Source organism: Stegodyphus dumicola, chromosome 12 (genome assembly GCF_044657685.1).
Source record: "Stegodyphus dumicola isolate Sdum_Otavi_A_Nest chromosome 12, ASM4465768v1".
Lineage (NCBI taxonomy): Eukaryota > Metazoa > Arthropoda > Arachnida > Araneae > Eresidae > Stegodyphus > Stegodyphus dumicola.
This window is the reverse complement of record NC_140779.1, coordinates 117,764,130-117,783,988: the sequence shown is the minus strand read 5'-3', so window position 1 is coordinate 117,783,988 and position 19,859 is coordinate 117,764,130. Positions and strand designations below refer to the sequence as shown.

Sequence of the window (19,859 nt, the reverse complement as noted above, 5' to 3'; positions counted from 1 at the left end):
CCTGACCATTGGCAGCCTGACCCTTTTGGAGATCTACTCGAGAGTTAAATCTACAGTTACCTCTTCCGGCTCATGATTGGTCCTTTGGCAGGCAGCCAGGAGATGCTATTGCTTCTGGAAGTAATCGTTCTTCAGTGGACACCTGAAATGCCTTTCTGGGGAAATAACATCTACCCCATCTGTAGGACACATACTGCTGATCATTTCAATCCCAAACATCTTCTCACCTGTCTGAGACTTGCAAAGAGGACCTATTGAAATGACCTACCTTTGTTTTGGATTTATCGACGGTTCTTGGACTGATGGATCTGGTCTAGCATAACGGCTAACCAGTTTTGATCAATAACAACAAACCATATAATTAAATGAGCATTCAACAACATATCGATGAAGACAAAATAGATTTTATCAGTTTTGTCTTACCGCATATTTCTGTTTTCCATCTTCCCTTAGCCTACATATTTCAGCACAAAACTTAAACAATATCAATTTTTTCTATAACACAAATGGGGGGGGGGAGTTTTCTGGATAAGTCAAACATCTTGCCTGTGCAAACTCATCTGTTCATACAAGATGTCTGACCTTTCACTGAAAGTTATTGAATCTAAGAGTTTTAAATTTATATAACCTTTTGATGGCGTATTTGTTTTAAAACAAAATTTAAGAAAGAAACCTCTACAGGTCACAAATCTGAAATTTTGGCTATATCTGCCCACCAGTCACCCCTGGTGTATTCAGCTTGAGCTACCTGTTGAATTCAATAACCTCTCCACCAATTCGTAAATATTATTGAACTATCTGCCACATTAAAAGATTTTGCACTTTTTTTATACCAACTTTAAAAAGCACTCTTTTGTTTAATGACAAATACCACTCACAAAATGCTGCTTCAGTAACATTCATCCAGCAACATTCTTTCACTAAAGAAATCAACTTTGTCATGTACGATTTTATTTTCCCTACTTATCATGTGACTTAATTTTAATCCAGTAGAAAGCAAACAATTTCATACGAATAATTATTCCAGTTAAGTGCCGTTACTCCTGATATCAGGTTATTTTTACCAATATTTTATGCATGTCATTTCAAAGCACCAGCTATTAACACCATAAAGAAAAATATTGGTGCATTTTATGAAAGAAAAAGTGGTTGATCTTTACTATACGGTACCCCTTGGTTTGTGTGTGAAAAAATCACCAAGTGGTATTCGTGAAATCTGGAAGCCCGCAGCGTGAAATAGGTTTTTCGGTAAACCTAATGTTGATAATGTTGGCGAAACTAGCCTTAGGGAAAACTGTGCGAATAGTACCAAATGTGTTGTGATAAATTGAGATTTTGACTTTTTTTTGTAATAGTAAACCTTCTGTAAGGACCGAGTTTTTTTATTCTTAGCATTCTTTTCAGTTGCTGTGCTTAGTTGCATGAGTGTAATGCTTTTTATGAAAATGATGCCTGAAGGTCTGAAAGTTTGTTTAGTGTTATAAATATGTATATTCTTCCATATATGACTATAATTTCTGACTGCTGGAAGGTGTACAATTGCCTTTCAGATGAAGGCTTTGGACACAACAGTAAATCATAGTCTGAAATTTAAGGATTCGGATACAGGTGCTGACATTAATAAAATAGAAAGAACATGGAATGCAGTTAAATATGATTTAGCCAGAAGGAAAACGAAGGACGGTTTAAGGACTATTATTTGGCCGAATATGTGTGGCACAAGAATGCCCAAGGGAAAAAAAAAAAAAAAATTATTTATGGCTTTCTTGGACGCTATTATACATCCAATGTGTGGCTATTAATTTCCAGGACTTCTCTAATAACACCAGAACAGATGATGTGAAAAACGTAACCTTTTAACCCGCAAGCACACGCAACGGGTAAGTCATACCCATGGGCATTTTTCTTTTTGTATATTTCTCACTTATTCTTTCATAAAAGGACGAAACTTGGTGTAGCTGAATTCAAGGTCACATACTTAAATGGGGGAAATTCCTGAGGTGACAGGTGTAACGGTTTTTTAGGAACAGCATTGTTTGGGCATGTCATATCCACGCGTGTACTCGCGTTTCTCAGCGAGTCACTTCGCACTTCTCGTTTTCAAGCTTTTATAGCAAGCTTTTTTTTCAAGTATAGATTTTTCTTGAGTTGTAAGCATAGCGCTGTATATTCTTTACGATGAAGAGATGAAAAGATTGAGAAATCTTGAAACAGTTTCTTCTGATGAGGATTCATTTAGTGAAGACGATGAAGATGTTGATGACGAAGAATATCATAGTAATCATGATTTATCCATAGAGAGTAGTGATTCAGATACAGAAACAGAAAATGAAACTTTGCAATGTAGCAATGAGTTTTATGTTGGAAAAAATGGAACAAAAATAAATTCCGGACTAATGTTAGAATTGGCACCAAAAATATTATAAGTAAACTCCCTAGAAATACGAAGTATTCTAAAGACGTCTCAACACCTTTAGATTCCTGATCACTGCTTATCGATGAAGATATGTTAAAACATGTAATCGACAATACAAATATTTATATTGATTGTACGTAGAAATTTCACTCGTGAACGGGATGCCAAAGCAACAAATGAGTTGAAAATCAAACAAAGCTTTAATTGGATTGCTGTATTTATGTGGAGTTTATAAATCATCCCATGTGAACGTAAGAGATTTGTGAGCAACAAGCGGAACGGGAATGGACATATTTCGGGAAACAATGTCGGTGAACCGATTCCTCTTCCTTTTACGATGCCTCCGTTTTGATGACATTAGAGATCGTCCCAGTAGAAGAGACGTTGATAAATTAGCTCCGATTAGAGAATTTTTTGGAAATTTTGTCACAAATTGCCAAAAGGCTTATACTGTAGGATAGTATGTGACCATTGATGAGAAGTTGGAATCATTCAGAGGTCGTTGTTCCTTCAAACAAAATATGCCCAACAAGCCAGCAAAGTATGGCATAAAAATATTTGCTCTTGTAGACGCAAGGGTATTTTATACCTGGAGTATGGAAATTTATACTGGTAAACAACCAGATGGCCATTTCAAGTTGAAAATGGTGCAAGCGAAGTTGTCAAACGTTTAATAAGGCCCTTATACAACTCTGGTCGAAATTTAACAGTTGATAATTGGTATATGGGATATGAATTATCTCAAGATCTCCTAAAGAAGAAAATTACGATAGTAGGTACAATGCATAAAAATGAGAGAGAAATCCCACCTGAGTTTCTGGCAAAGAAAAGAGAAGTATATTCTTCAATTTTCGGTTTTCAGAAAGAAGCAACACTTGTATCTTATGTGCGGAAAAAAAATAAGAGTGTGATCCTGTTATCCACAATGCACTCGGGCGATCAAATCGATGAATCTACTGGAGAATCTAAAAGGCCTGAAATCATTACATTCTATAACATGACAAAAGGAGCAGTCGATGTTGTAGATGAGATGGCAGCTACGTATATTCTACAGCAAGAGTATCACGTCGATGGCCTATGGTGATTTTCTTTTCAGTGTTAAATGTGGCTGCCATTAATGCAAGAATAATTCTACTATCAAAGAAGGAACCACCAACGGAATACCATACCAGACGTCTTTTCTCAAAGCCTTAGGGATGCAAGTGTTCAAAATGAACGACGACGAGCAGCTGTAGTTCCTGATTCTACACAAACACTGACCACGGATGAACATTTTAACAATGAACCACCCCCCAAAAACCTAAAATTACTTACAAGAGGTGTGCAGAGTGCCCCAAGAAAAAAGATAGAAAGACTAGATTCATTTGTGAAAATTGTAGCAAAAGTATACGTATGGAACATATGACCTCATTTTGTACACAATGTTCAAAATATTGTAAGTAAATAATTTTATCTCTCTTTATTCTTTCATATTTTGTCTAAAATGAAGTATTAACTTGGTTTTACATTTTAATTTCTTTTAAAAACCGATTAATTTTATTCGGCAAATTTTTAATTACAAACTTTTTATTTGGGTATGACATACCCGGCGCATGTTCTCGTGTTCGTCGGATCGGTGCGTGTGCTCGCAGGTTAATATGTTTCGAAGTAATCCCCATCTGTCGTAATACACTTCTGTGCTCACCTGTATAAGTTGTGAAAACGAATTTTAAAGTCCTCTTTCAGAAGGCTCATCAATAATGATGTCACGTTGCATGACAACGCCCACCCCCACATTGCGTTCCCAGTGAAGAGGTTATTCGCCAGGCATTAGGTCATGGAGTTGCATCATCCGCCACACTCTCTTGGTTTGGCCCCCACAGACTTCTTTTTGTTTCCCAAACTAAAAACTTTGATCAAAAGAATATGCCTTGTGGATACTGAAGGACATCAAGAAGAACGTGACGTAGACACTGAAGAGCCTTCCGAAAGAGGACTTGAATTGTTTCCACAACTTATACAGCCGAGCACAGAAGTGTACGAAAGATGGGGATTACTTCGAAACATATTAAAAGGTTACGCTTTACACATCATCTGTTCTGGTGTTATTAGAGCAATCCTGGAAATTAATAGCCACACCTTGTTTTTATCCACCATTAACCAAGTGACCATTAATGAGCTGAAGCGACGAAAAATTTAACTGAATTGCTTACATGGAGGATGGAGGAGATGGTGGTGGAAATTGTGAACGCATGCACATGAAAAAAACAAGGTATGTTAAAAAATTTATGTTTAATTTATTTATTTGTCTTTGTGTGTTAATTTCTGTTAAAAGATTTGTTGTTTAATGTTTTTATGTTAGGAAATGTGTATTTTTGATTATTTGTTTGTGTGTGTTACGACAGCAGCAAATTTTTTTCTGGTTAACATGATGGTTTGCTTTAGCTTCGTGATTTTGTTTAAGTTAAAATAGGTCAATGTGTACAAGGACAAAGTTAAGGCAGTGCACGATGCCTAGTTTGGGCAATTCTCTGTTTTTTTTTTTTTTTTTTTTTTTAAATTAAACTAGGTCGATGTGTACATGAACACCGAGTTTGTGTAAGTCTTTAACTTCTTGTTTTGGTTTTGTGTAGAAGGGTGGAAGGATCGGCACCATGCCTATCTTGGCATCAATAAAGAGACGATTAGCCAAGAAGTACCGTAGAGTAAATTTTAACCGAAAATTTTTTATATTATTGATTCTCCCCACATCTTACCTTTGTCGAATTTAAGAACAAAAAGCATCACTGTCAAAAACATATACCAGTTATACAAAAACATATACTAGTGTCATGGACACACTATCCATGACAGTAGTGAAGGCAGAAATTAAAATCTTGAGCATTAGCAACAGTTATAAAGACTACGTTCAGTAAATAAGTCATTTTTAACATTATAGTGTACATAGTGTATGTATACATATTTAACTGGTTTTGTTTCTGAAACAAACCAAATATTTGTACTAATAAGTTATTTATAATATTTATTTACAATTGTTTCAGTACTTTACGAGTATATCCGATTTTCAACATTTGATAGAATAGAGTATTTTCAAATAATGATCAACTCATGCATGTGGGTATAATACATATGCTTAAGTACATGTGGATTACATTATTTGTATTTAAATGTCATTCCACCGGCTGTAAAAATGTAAATATTGGCTATATAAAGCTGTGCTTTTCTCACTAAACATCTTATTACTCATAAAATGCTTTTTTATTATTATTTATAAATAGATTGGTACCTATAAACTGTCAAGATAGCCAAAACAAGCATTTTTTTGTCAATTTACTAAGTTGCCAGTGGGTTGGCAACTTTTAATGGGGGTGGGGATAATCAGAATGGATAACAGTTCTTCATATTTACTAAAAATGATAAAATAAGTTAAAAAAATCTGCAGTCTCAACAAAATTAACTATGAACCAAAAGGCACCATTTACTGAAAACAACTGTGAGCCATCACATTCCAAGAAATAGGACTGTAAATGCAATCTTAAAATGCTAAGCTCTGGTCGTTTAGAGCAGATTTACAGGTGCCCCTTGGATTATCGCTAAGTTGTTGTTTCATTTATCGTAACCTGAGTAGTTAAATGTTATGGAAACCCTATTATGATGTAATTAGTTGCATGACTGCAGTCAATTTGAATCATGGGAAATGATATGGAAAGTGTGTGTCAGATTTTCGATAAGTACGTTATTTTGTGGTTTACACGGTAAAATGGCTGAATGTGGTAAGATTAATTTGAAGTTCTGTACAATTTAGAATGAAAGGGAAAGAAAAAACATCAATTGACTGGTGTGTATATGAAGGTTTACTTAGTAGCCATTATTAAGTGTCCTGTTCGTAGGAAGGAAATGCGTATGGTGGAAAGTCGGACGATATCGGCACTACGGGGGGATATTTTTTACTTTTATTTTTGTGAATTTATGTGGTGACAACAGTATACAGATTCTAGTTCAGATAATTTTAGAAAGTTTTTGGATGCTGTTACAGAATTTTGTTTGACTGAAGACTCTTAAATTTGTAAATATGGTAAGTGGATATTTCCTTTGTGTAGTGCAAAGATGAATTTCCTTTTTTATGTTATTTCATTGCTTGATTTATAATGTAGTTTACTGAGATTATATATTTTTTGTTGGCTGCTCCTTTGACTTGTTAAGTGAATATAGATCCATGTGTACATGGACAAATCAAGGGAATGCGCACTGCCTAGTTTGTGCAATTCTCTGATTTTTTTTAAGTGAAAATAGGTCGATGTGTACGTGAATACAGAGTTTGCGGAATTCATTGACTTGTTATTTTGGATTTGTGTAGCAGCAATTTTAATAAGTACTTTTAATAAGAAATTATATATATATACATATTACACATGCCATATTTACTCATGCATATTCCATCTTTATTCATTAATTTTACCTTTTGAAAACCAAAGGGGAAAATTTATGCAGTCTACAGTACCCACGGCTTGAATAAAATCATAACATATTCAAAAGTACACATACACCCTGCACTAGCCCCCCCCAAAAAAAAAGGAACAGCTCTATGTCTCCCGTTCTACTGAACCGGTTATCGAAATTTAACTGCCGTTTTCCCCGTCTCAAAAGTACAACTTAGGATATATATTAGATTTATATATATAACTTTGTTCTAACATGGGTATTTTGACACAAAAATCAGACTTTTTCTGAAATAACATACCAAATTTTTTCCATATTTCAATTCTACGACTCAAATTATGCCAAAGTACCAAGTTTTGTAAAAATCGCACAAGTAATTTTTAAAAATTTGCTCTCAAAATTTTAGATCTTCCATGTTAATTAAATTTGGTATATATTCATTAATGTCTCTTTTTTTAATTAAATTTGTTTCTTCCTTTCAAATTTCGAAATTTAGGTTCATTCTAAATAAAATTCACTCATTTTTAAGGATTTATTATTTAAATTTGTATTTTTAAATAATTTGTATAACTTTTGCGAAAAAAAATTTGTATCATAACCTATAAAATTTTTACCATCATCTTGAAATAGATGTATTACTAAGCAGACCAGCAAAAGGAGGAGAGATTTTTAATGCAAAATTTCCTAAGATATACATGAATTTACATATTGGCATGTTTTGAAATTTGGTTGGCTAATCTTTGGAATATGGTAACAGGTAGTTTGGCGACATTTTGGTAAGGCGATAAATGTTACTAGCTAGGACTTTAACAGTGTAAATGGATAAAGTCAAGAGTGTGTGCAATGCCATTTTTGTGCAATTCTGGGATGTTTTTTTAAGTGAAAATAGGTCGACGTGTACATGGATAGCGTGTATGTGCAATTCTTAAAAACGCGGCGAGCAGTTTGCAATTCTGCACTTTCTCCCAATTTCGCATCTAATCTTTATCACGATTAAGCACTTTTGTTCCATAAAAGTTCTAGCATAAGCGTAATTCGGCTAGCAGATTGTTGGAAAAAAATGTTGAGTAAAAAAAAAGGCACAGCTTTAGTATTAGTCCTTTTTGGCGAGAAATTTGTTTGGCGACATTTTGTAGCAATAAATGTGAAAATTATGATAACCCTGGTAACCCTAAATACTGAGCTTCAAACATGCCGCCATTTCTGTCCACGTAACTTTAACGAATTCGATAGGTATCAGAGCTTTGATGGCAGGAGGGATAAATTGTGTGTTTTTCTTAAAGTTACTTTTGTGTTAGGAAAGCACAACATTTAAAATATTTTTTAAAAAGCCAAATTTTTGATAGTTAAAACTGGTGCTTTTAATATTACATCACATGAGTCTTGACATTTTTTTATGTCAACTCTGCATATTATTATAAACTCCACCCCCCCCCAAGGGAAAAAAAAAAAACATTTTCAGTAGCATGAGGTAAACTCTTGGTGTTTCCTTTGCTAAGGAGATCAAAATTACCATGGTCTAAAAATACTTATTTACCTCATATTAGAACTATAAGGATGTGTAATTGCATGAATTCATAGGTTCAAATCAGGACCAAAATCAGGTTTCATTATTGCTTTTATAACATTTTCATAATTTGTCTGACTATAAAAAATATAATGTTGCTTAGATTATGAAATATATTGCTTATAATTTAGAGTTCTCAAATTTTGTAAATCTTACAACCTAACAGCTGTATGTGAATAACCTTCACTGAGTATTATTACTTTTATTAATAGTATGTTGACATAACAGTCGACTTTTTATTTTAAATTTTATGCAAATTTTCTACATTACTTAAACATTTTATCTAACAGAAATCTGAATTTTTTGTAATAAAAACTCTATAATAAAAGTAAGAGTACAATTTATATATAAAAATTTGACTACATGGCAAGAACTTAGATACTGATTTCAATGTCTTTAAATGCTATTATCATAAAGTTTAGATATATTCTTATTAAGATATACTTTTATTCTATTATAAAGTTTAGATGTACAGAACAGAAGGCACACTTTGTGCTTACAACTAAGTCAACCACTTGTGGCAAGATAACTTATGATAACAATTAAGTTCAAATGTAAAATTTAAATTCAAATAAATTTGTAGCCCAAAGGCTGCACAAATCAATTTAATGCAAAGTTGGTTAAAAACTTAACTGGCATGGAATTCAACTATCAGCAATTATAATGCAAGGCTGAAGACTATAAATCTTTTCTTATCTAGCAACCTATTAATGTGGCCTCAAAAGGCAAAACACACTTTGTTTTACAAAATAAAAACTTCATTTGGATTCTGGTGAGAAAACGGATGGAGGAAATTGACAGTAAAGATCCCAAGCATAAAATAACTCTGGTTACAAAATAAATGAACATTACAATACACTTTGTTCCCTGATTAATTATTCAATACATGAAATAGTGTAATGCATTTTTGTTTGCATCACATACAAATTATTTAGTTTATTTAAATGCTTTCCAAAACTGACAGGATTTTGCAAACATATTGACCATATTTTTTTACCTATAGATGCAACACTTCTTCTCTTCAGAAGTAAGATTTAGAATTAAGAAATAAGAAAATAAGAGAGAATTATGAATAGAAAATAAATACATATGCTGGCTAGCAGAAAAAGGATGCCTTCATAAAGTACTTTTTAAGAGAAACTGGCTCAGATTCACATTACATCTATGGAAAACTACTAAAACTCCCATATAGCCAGCCTGAACTACCACTGTTCAGTGGCTATCACTCCACCACTAGAGGATTCCAATGACTGTTCGAATTTTTCACAGAAATCATCATTTACGATGATTGTTGTATTATTACCATTGGTACAAAATTTACTCATTATGATAATTTAATTTTAGCTTCTAAATTATAATCATAAATTACTTGTAATAAATTGAGGGATTAAAAAATACACACTTCTTAATATTTACCATTTACATTATTTAATCATAAAAAATATTTCTAACACTGGTACAAAACTTGCCCATTATAATTGAATTTGATTTCCTTCACTTTGAAATATTTTTTTATTTTCTTTTAATAACAGAATCTAAGAAACTAAAGTAACCATATACTAGTTTGAAATGCTTTTATTAACCTTTTGTAAATTTCATTATTCATAAATATAAAAATTAACCTTTTGTAAATTAAAAATATTAGCTAAGTACTAATATAATAAAATATTAATATAAACTAACTACTTAAAATATTAATGTTTAATACATTATATGGAAGCACTTCCGCAGAGGATCCGTTAAATGTAAACATCGCCAAAATTGGCGATAACAGTTCAAAGTTGGTAACCCGGCGAATCTGATGGTCGTAGGTAGCAACCTGATTCTTCAAACGCTTAGACAACGAATCAGTTCTCGTATGTTCTGTGCGTGCTCCGTTTTGCCGCTGGCTGGTGGTGCATCACTACCGGATGAGCAGGTGAAATTGCGGCGGAGGGGGGCGGGGGGCTCATTGATAATTGGTAACACGCCTGTTTAGAGTAGTATGACTGTGTTCTTAATAATTAAAAGACTAAACACTCAGAACCATAGGGTACCCGAGTCCTAAAACATGATTAACGTGGGCCGCAATAATATAAGGTTTTAAATAATTAACTAAAGTTTTTATTTTTATTACTCTTATTTTTATCTAAAATAATAGGAATTACATCACTTTTCATGCTTAAAAATTTGACATATTTTTAATGTATCTTAGCAATTACCTTTCAGAAGATGCTAGGTGTTTATATATGATAGATGATTAGAATGAAATAAAGAAGTAATAATGAATAAAAAAAAGTATTATTGGTTCTCTGAGATGAGATTTAAAAAACAATTTTTTTTAAAGATTTTTTATTGGTCATCAAAGTTAGTAAACCACTGCTTTGAGTAATTAATCAAAGTTTGACTTTTGAAGGATAACAAAATGTATAATGTTCTTATAGTTTTATTTACAATGCTACTCTAAAGGATTTGAATATTATTGAAGATTCTTGGCAATGTCCAGTTTATTGTGAAAAAGGCAGTTGTTTCAAAATAAAATATTTTAAGCTATCAGCAAGTAAATTCAAAAAATAACTTTGAAAATTGCTTGCATAAAATGGATATTTGAAATGTATTATTCTGTAATGAATCCATTAATCTATTATATGTACAGTAGCACTTAACATATGAAACACAATTTTGGGAATATTGACAAGCAAAGCACTTAATGAAAAAGACACTTTTAAATGTACTAAAATATTAGTATCTGTATGAACAACAGAGAATATATGTAATGAATAATACCATGACCAAATACCTATATAAACAAAACAAAATTAAGTATTCTCATCCTCGACACTTGAAAAAGTAATCCTGCTGTGCAACATTTAGTGAATTTCCGATTGCATGATATTGCAAGCATTTTTTTAGATTTTTCCTACTAGTGCTTAAGACCATTGAATACTGCTAGTTTGATCTGTGTTCATATCATGGTTAAAGGGCTGGCTGCATGGTTGATTTTTCTAGTTTTCCTCATATGTAATGCAAATACAAGCCAGTTTCCCTTAGAATGTTCATAAAGGCATCCTTCTTCAGGTCAACAACTGGTATGCTTTGCCATATTCGAATAACCTAAACTTTCCTTCATATTATACATTGAAAGATTATATCTGTAGTAAGCAGGACAATGATCATTCAGCTTCTATCCATGTGGAAGGAGTATATTTAAAACATGTCAGAACCATGGGATTCATAACAAAATCGACCATTAATCTTGAACATTTTATCAAGTGTGCCGTTTTTCTTACGTTATGGGTTTCACTAACAAGATATTCATACTTTTGTTCAAGTTCACAAGCAGTTCAGCAATACAGTTGCTGGATACTGGTAGTTTGACCCTAGTTTGAATCTTCAGTACTCAGTATCTTGGGCCATCACACTGTCATGGCCCCTAAAGCTATTACTGCTTGGCATAATATAAGCAAAGCATTTACGACTCATTTATGATACAACATTCTGAGAAGTGTTTCATCTGCCTTTCTCATACGGCCACCAGCGGCCGAGCGGTAAAGTCGCTGAACACTGGTAGTTCGGTCCGAGGTTCGAATCCCGCCAACGGGTTGGCTGCATGGGTGTTTTCATGGTTTTCCCCATGTGTAACGTGCATACGAGCCAGTTTCCCTTAGAAAGTCCTGCACGAAAGGCATCCCTCCCCTTAGGCAGATAGCCCTAGTGTGCTTTGCCGTAATTAAATGCACTAAATGCCTTTCTCATACACCTGAATGCATCATTCAGAAGAAAATGATGTTGCTGCGTTTAATTTCATCAGGCCTGATGAAAGGTCTAGAATGCTGCAAGTGCTGGTTTTTTCCCACATCTGTTTTAAGGAGAAATAATTTCAGCGATATCCTGGAACTAGAATTATCCTAGTTTACATATGAATTTGTCAACAGCATATGCTATTTCCTAAAAATCAATGAAAATATTGCTTTTCTCATTCTCATTTTGGATATTCTAAAATGCAGTAATGTATACAGCATTGATTTACGTCCATTTTAAGGTAAATTTGCTGATCATTTCTTATAAGTTTCCAAACATCTTTTTAGAGATGGACTTTCTTCTTTCCAAAGTGAAATGTGTGTCAATACAATTTATTTCAAATGACTATGGCATGACATCTAGTCTTCACTTTGGCATTCATGTTTGTTTCATTATTTTACGGAGACATTGCTATTTATTTTTAAGTGCTTTTAATGTGTTATTGAAAATATTTGTAATATACGCATTTACAAAACTTTGCACTGACCAGAGATATAAAGTTAGTCTTCAGTTAAAAGACTTGTTTAGGATTGTGTAAAGTTGAACAATTACTTTGTTTATATAAGTTGAATAGGAGACTGTTGTTTTATGATTTTTTTTGTAATGTTGGATAGTTTCCACAGGCTTTGGGAATTTTCTTCATTTGATTATCTCTATGTAGTTGAATAGAAAAATATTTTGAAATTATCAAAATAAATAAGTTATCTATTTTGGAGATAACCAGCATTTTGTAACAGCATCATGTTCTTAGCATATGCTAAGAATATCGTCAAAAGAAAAGAGTCAACCAACGTGTGCAGATCTGTGATAAATTTTACTACTTTTTGTTATTTCCATGTATATGTAGTTATATAATGATTTGAACAACTGTAATTTTGGAACACTGAGAAACAACTGCTTCAAGTGATTGTTAGACTGTAACTAAATTACTTCAAGTTGCAAATGTGGTCTCACGGCTTCATAGTTTATATTGCAAGGCATGCTGAAAATTTCTAGTTACATTTGAATTGCATTGAAATCTGTGTTTAAACTCAAAATCAGACTCAAAATGCAGGTTTCTTTTTCAGGCTATCTTCATAACTATTGCATTTTGACATTTAAATTGTTCATATGACAAAGAAATGTGAAAAATGCTAAGTTGAAAACCATGCTGTATCAATATAAATTAAATCCTGTGACTAATCACTTACTAGTCCTGTGAAAATTTGCAAATATGACTCTGATTTTTTGTGATTGCTTTCTAAATTAATTGATGCTATATATTTTAAAATTTCACACTTTACAGAACAATGTTTCTCATTGAAGAATGGCACAATTTCGTTAAGCAGTTGCCAAACTTTCTCGAAAACACATCTTGCACTAAGCCATCTTACTTTTGTTTTGTGTAATACAGCACATGCAAGTATTCAGATTTTAAGGGCTTAAGTAAATCTCGTAATTCCCTGTGGGTACATCAACAAGATTGAATACTATTCCCAAGCCTCATGGTTACATCAAGCACAGGTTTAATGTTCAATGGAAATTTAAACAGACCACTTGAAAATAGTTAAAATTTCCACATTCAAAACAAAAAAGATTACCTTTCTTCATTTCGTTACATTATCAGTAATTCTCGCTTTCTGGGGAATTTTCAGTGGGAGATCTAAATCTTGTTATACTTATCTGTGTTCATGATGTAACAAAGTCGATGAGCACAGTATACATGTCGATGAAGTGAGATAACAGATATCTATGTGAACTCATGTTATGCGCAAATCACGTGATATTCCTTTACGTTTTATTTATACAAATACAGTATACATTGTATGGCCAAAACAAAAATGAATATATATTTACAATATACATTATGTATTGCATAGTAAAATCCTAAATATATTTTGATAATTTGCTGAATAGAATAATATATATCTATATAGAAGCTTTAAACAGGTAGCTGTTCACTGGCCATAGTTTGTCCATCCTTGAACTCAACTTTCGGATTTGATAGAGTGAGATTGTGACTACATTTTCTGTAACTTATTTGATAAAATTATGATTTGAAAATTCAAAATAGATTTAAAATCAGAAGATGAATTTAAAAGAAATACTGTGCCTAAATATATTATTAATAATAATTAATGAGCCCACCAGCGGCCGAGCGGTAAAAGCTGCTGAACACTGGTAGTTCGATCCTGGGTTCAAGTCCCGGCGAACGGGCTGGCTGCATGCGCGTTTTTGTGATTTCCCCATGTGTAACATGGATACGAGCCAGTTTCCCTTAAAAAGACCTCTACAGGGCATCCCTCCCTTTCCGTGGAGTGCCTAAGGGCGGAGCACGTAATAAGAAAAAAATAAAAATAATTAATAACAAAAAAATTAAGTAATCATATAATAAATATATGCAATATCACACTTACATGATAATTTATACAAAACTTTTCCTACATGATTTTTCAATGAAATTTTTTTCTTATTCATTGATCACTCAGCATAGCTCTCCAATAACAACCGAAATCAGGTTAGGGTTTGAGGGTAAGTTAAGGAATATTTTGAGTTTAAAATTGCTGGTGGCATGTATCCGTTTGGTTTGGTGTGTTTTAATTATGTCAAAGCATGCAAAAAATATCTGCGTAAGAGAAGGTGTGCCTTTGAGGAGAACTTTATAAGAGATTTTTGGCTTTGCATTCCTGTAACATATTGAAGCACCGTGAAAACACCCATGCAATTAGCTGTCTTTTTTTAGATTAGGACCTAAATCAAACTACCAGAATTCAGTCACAGAACATCAGTTGGAAAGTAATGAATCATAGTATGCTTGTTAGAGTTACATGCAAAAAAGTTAAATTCTGCCCTTACTGTTTCTGAGGTAAGCATGATTGTTAATAAAAATAGTGGATATGTTAGTTTTTATTTTATGTCACATGCACACATAAGCACACACTTATTTATGCATGCATAAGTAAGTCAGAGCAGAATATAATTTATTCCTATACAAACTTTATTTTTTACCTAGTCAAACAGTTGCAATAGTTTATATTTCAATGAAAACATTGTTTATTTCATTTATATGATGAGAATTTATTTTCACTCATACTTTGGGAAGCATTTTGAAATTATGTAATGAAGGTACAAGTAGTAAAAGTGCCTTTTTGTTTTTCTTGTGTTTTGACAATTTCCCAAGAAACTGCACTGTTAAAAACAGGAATATTTTCTAATTTTATATTCTTAAAGCATATTTAAAGAAAGATATGAATTTCACTAAGTTATTTTTCAACAAATTGATACTTTGCCATGAAAGACTCATTATTTGCTGTGATCTGCAAATATGATCTGGTTCTGTTTTAAATGGAGAAGACATGTATGTATCACCAAAATAGCTAATGAACAGTCAATTACGATCAACGCATTTCGCGGAAATTCGTTAACAGGCTGTTTTTCATTACAAACAGGAAATGGCATATTGCAAGCCAGACAGGGAATATGGAGTTAGGGGATCTATATGCTATTAACGATTTTCAGTTTACGGTTTGGATTACAGTTAACCTTTTTAAATATCTTGTAACGTAACTGTACACCGCTAAACTCATGGCCGATTAGCCGTTGACGAGCTTGGCGAGTAAATACGCTTCGCCGCCAACGGATCCTCTGCCGAAGCGCCAACGGATCCTCTCTGGAAGAAAACCCCATTATATTCTGTAATTAAAAATATTAACATTTTGTAAATTTCATTACTCATAACATAATAATTGTCATAAATTCATTTACAGTAGTGTTTCAAGAATTTATCATAGCAGTACTAGAAATATTGAAAATTAGAGAAAGACTGTTTATTCTGATTAAGAGCTTATTTTTTAGGATTGTTATTTAGTCTAGATCGGGTTTTGTTGACAATCCGCCATTTTTTTCCGATCTTCAAAACCGGGTCTACCTTGGCGACCGAAGTTTGTCGCCAAATAAAAGAATCGCCAAAAGGACCAATACTAAAGCTGTTCCAAAAAAAAAAAACGTTCATTTACTTCGTGAAAACAAAATGGCATCCGAAAAACTAGCAGTTTGCTGTAGCAGGGTTGGTCGCCAAATTTTTGCCAAAAAATCGCAAAGTTACTATAATCCAAAGATTAACCGTTTGAACAATCTTTTTTCCGGCTTGTGCAATAAAAAAATTAAAGGAAAATAGGTTGCTATTAATTAAGAAGTTCGCAGAGTGAATTATTCTTGGCGTAAACTAAAAAAATATGTGCCAAGATAAATTTTTAAATTTCTTACCAAAAATTTGAGTCACAGAATCGAAATATGAAAAAAAAAAATGATATGTTATTTCAGAAAATAAATCCAATTTTATGTCAAAATACCTATGTTAGAACAATGCTATATGTAATTTCAGTAATATTCACTTTACTAGTAACATACGTTAACATATGCATACATTCTACATTGTTATTATGAATTAGAAATTTCTAAAACATGTACAATACGCAATAGGAAAATAAACAAAGGGAATTATGCAAATAAATATGCATATTAATTTACTATTATATACAGAAAAACATAAATTTAGCCCTAGATTATTCTGTGAAATCCCCTTTAATACAGCTATACAATACGCTTACAAAATGACATAAGAAAAAATATTAAGAGCAGTAAGCAGCAACAGTAAAACTATATTTCCTTTAAAAAAGAACTCACCTGTCATCAGAACATGAAGAAAGATCTCACGTACTGAATAAATTCACCAATATTAGTATCAACCAGTGGAGTAATCAGAGCTTTTGTCACTCTCCCGGTGTGTACCAAAGCAGATAATACAAGGAATTGCAGAAACTCAGTATTCATGTACACATCGATCTATTTTCACTTGAAAAAACATCCCAGAATTGCACAAACTTGGCACTGTAAACTCTCTTGACTTCGTCCATGTATACATTGATACGCGCCATATAAGCAGGTGCGCCAAGGGTGTGGGCTCTGCTAGGATCCAATGCAGATAATTATAAGGTTTCTCAAATACAAGGTACTCAGTCTTCAGTTTTAGCTGCTTCTTAATCAATTTGTATTTAGAAATACTACTTTCACAAGAATGCTTATAGCAATGATATGGAAAATTCACAGTAGTATTACAATATCTGGAATTTTATTCTGCAGACAGTACTTTAGAACCTCTTCCCAAACAGTAACAGAAATAAAAGTATTTCTCTGTTATTGTGGAATTTTTTTTATTTATGTAACTAAGATTATAATTTATTTGATATTCATACTTTATACAAATGTTTCAATGGAGTACGGAGAGCATAGCAAGAACAAAAAGTGCCAGTTTAAAAAAAGTGCTGAATCAGCCCCTCTAATTAAACCACTGGTATCAACAGAAATTTAACGAAAGGAATAAAAACTTACCTTGTTTTAACAGAATCCTCTTGTACTCATGATTCCAAAATTAATATGTTCTCATTCTGAATGCAAATAAAAATTTCACAATGCACAATTTAAAGTGGGAGAAAAAATAGTTGTAATAATTATAAGAATTTTCTTCATTTGTAAATGGAAAAATTAACTAAGAAAGATTGGATAGCAAGCCAAAAATCAAAATAAAGGACTAAAACTGAAAAACCACTTCCTTGCCAAACTTGCACCAATACCAACAAATGACTCTTTATAAATGGATGGAAAACGCTTCATCAAATTTTCAACATCTTCAACAATAACAGTTGGATAAAAACGACGCAAATAATAACATATATTTTCACTACTAGCACCAAAAGGACGTACATATAAAAAAACGGATATTAATGTAATTAAATGAACCTCCATTTGAGTTAAATCTGAACTAGAACCCGCCCCACATTCTATGTTGTGAGTCTTAGGCTGATTATAAACGTTTACTTCACCACCTCCAAGATTATCATTGCTGTTCAAATTATTATATCTTGATTTCAAAGCCTGTAGTTCAATTTCTTCTTTATTAAGCTTTTCATTCAAATGAAGGATTTCTTTTTGCTGGCCTTGAATAGCTTCTCTCATAACTTTCAGATGGTTTTCCAACATATCCTTTTCTTGCCTACTTTTAGACTGTAGAAGCCCTAATTCATTTTGTGAAGCTTCTAGCTGGCAACGAAGTGAATGATTTTCTTCACGCAGTTTTTTAATTTCTTCAGTATTCTTATACTTACTACCTTCTGTTGAATTGGCTTGAGATTCCTTAGTAAAGTTCTCATCATCACTCAAATCCATTTCATCTTCTATACGATTCTGCAATAGTGCTTCAACAAGAGCACACTTCTCTACTTCTAACAGCTTTTTCCAATGCTTAATGTGTTTCCTCTGAGCTTTAGTAAACTGATCCCAAACTTTCTGCAGAGAGGCTGCATTGAAAACTTTTTCACATTCATTTAAAAATAGTACATCAGCTTGCATCTGTTGCTTAAGTATGCCTTCAGTTTTTACCCTATCCTCATATTTTCCCTTCTCATTTATCAACTTTTTTATATGTCCATTAACACTCTGTATCAATGAGAAAAAAATACTAGAATTTTTTTTATTACATTCACCTTTTTCTAACCAAGTAACTAATGTAACAACTGCTTGCTTAAATGTATTCTCAGAATGTAACTTCTCTATTAAATGAACTGCTTTCCGTTCTGAATATGGAACTACAGACTGTGGTGTTAATAACTCAGATTTATTCATATTCAAATGGTCTCTGTGAAAAACTTCCATTTGGAATGCTCTCTGTTGACATTTAAACTCATATTCATCACCATAATCAACAGATAATTTTCCCACATAAGCATCATCATCTTTATTTTCAATTTTCATCCTATAGCCTGATAATGAAACAGCATTTTCAACATATGCCTCACTAGCAAATCTAATACTGCATGAGTTCTTTTTGCCCATATGCAACATAAGAATTTCACCACAGCGCTCAAATACCTCTTTGATGATTTCTTCTGTGACACAGTTAGGCAAACCTCCAACATAAACAGTTTTACAACCAGTAGGTTTATTTCTTACAGCTGGTAATTTTTCAAATGGATGAGGTGGATATAAAGTACTTTTAGATAATGAAATAGTAGACTTTGCAGAACTCACCTTTTCTAGCCTATTTGTCCCATTATTCCGATGAACATTTTCCTTTCTAACCTCCCTAAACATATCAACTTGCATACCTGCAAAACCAGAACTCAAACCAAAAGTCTCCATACTGGATGCCATATTAAAACGTACCTCTGTACGGCTGAAATTTAAACTACTTTGGGCCATGCCAGGTCCAAGCAAAAGAGACATACAAGCACCATGACTGTCGTCATTGCTGGGAGCTCTATCACCGTACAACTGAAAAGGTAGTATCTGTCGGCCCAATATATGTTCAAATCGATTTTGATTAACAATGGGATGGTTTTCTTTACCTTGATTCTGTGCGCACTGAGCATTATTCGGCCCATCATATTTAACTGGCGATCTCCCTTTAAATATATTCTCCTCCATTGCTAACGTTACAAAACTTTCAATAACAAACGTGTACACAAAAAGTTATTACACAATCACTTAAAAAAGGGATGAAATCAAAAATTCTAAAACCAACAATCAGAAAATGATTCATTAGCAACAGTGCTGAATACCAAATAGAAAATATAAAAGGAACTGCACATTATAGATCAGAAAATAACGACATATTATCTTTCCCATCACTGCGAAAGTCGT

At 32.9% G+C, this 19,859-nt stretch overlaps 1 protein-coding gene across 3 annotated transcripts in view; it reads right to left on the bottom strand.

Annotated features, from left to right (window-relative positions):
• Window positions 1-19,859, bottom strand: part of LOC118200861 (ecto-NOX disulfide-thiol exchanger 2-like) — a 113,001-nt gene extending 93,142 nt beyond the window's left edge. For all 3 annotated transcript variants that reach the window (XM_085806887.1, XM_085806888.1, XM_085806886.1), the window contains exon 1: window positions 17,553-19,859. In XM_085806887.1, coding sequence (XP_085663013.1) covers window positions 17,739-19,643 — 1,905 coding nt within the window. In that variant the 5' untranslated portion in view covers window positions 19,644-19,859 and the 3' untranslated portion in view covers window positions 17,553-17,738. The remainder of the gene's footprint in view (window positions 1-17,552) is intronic.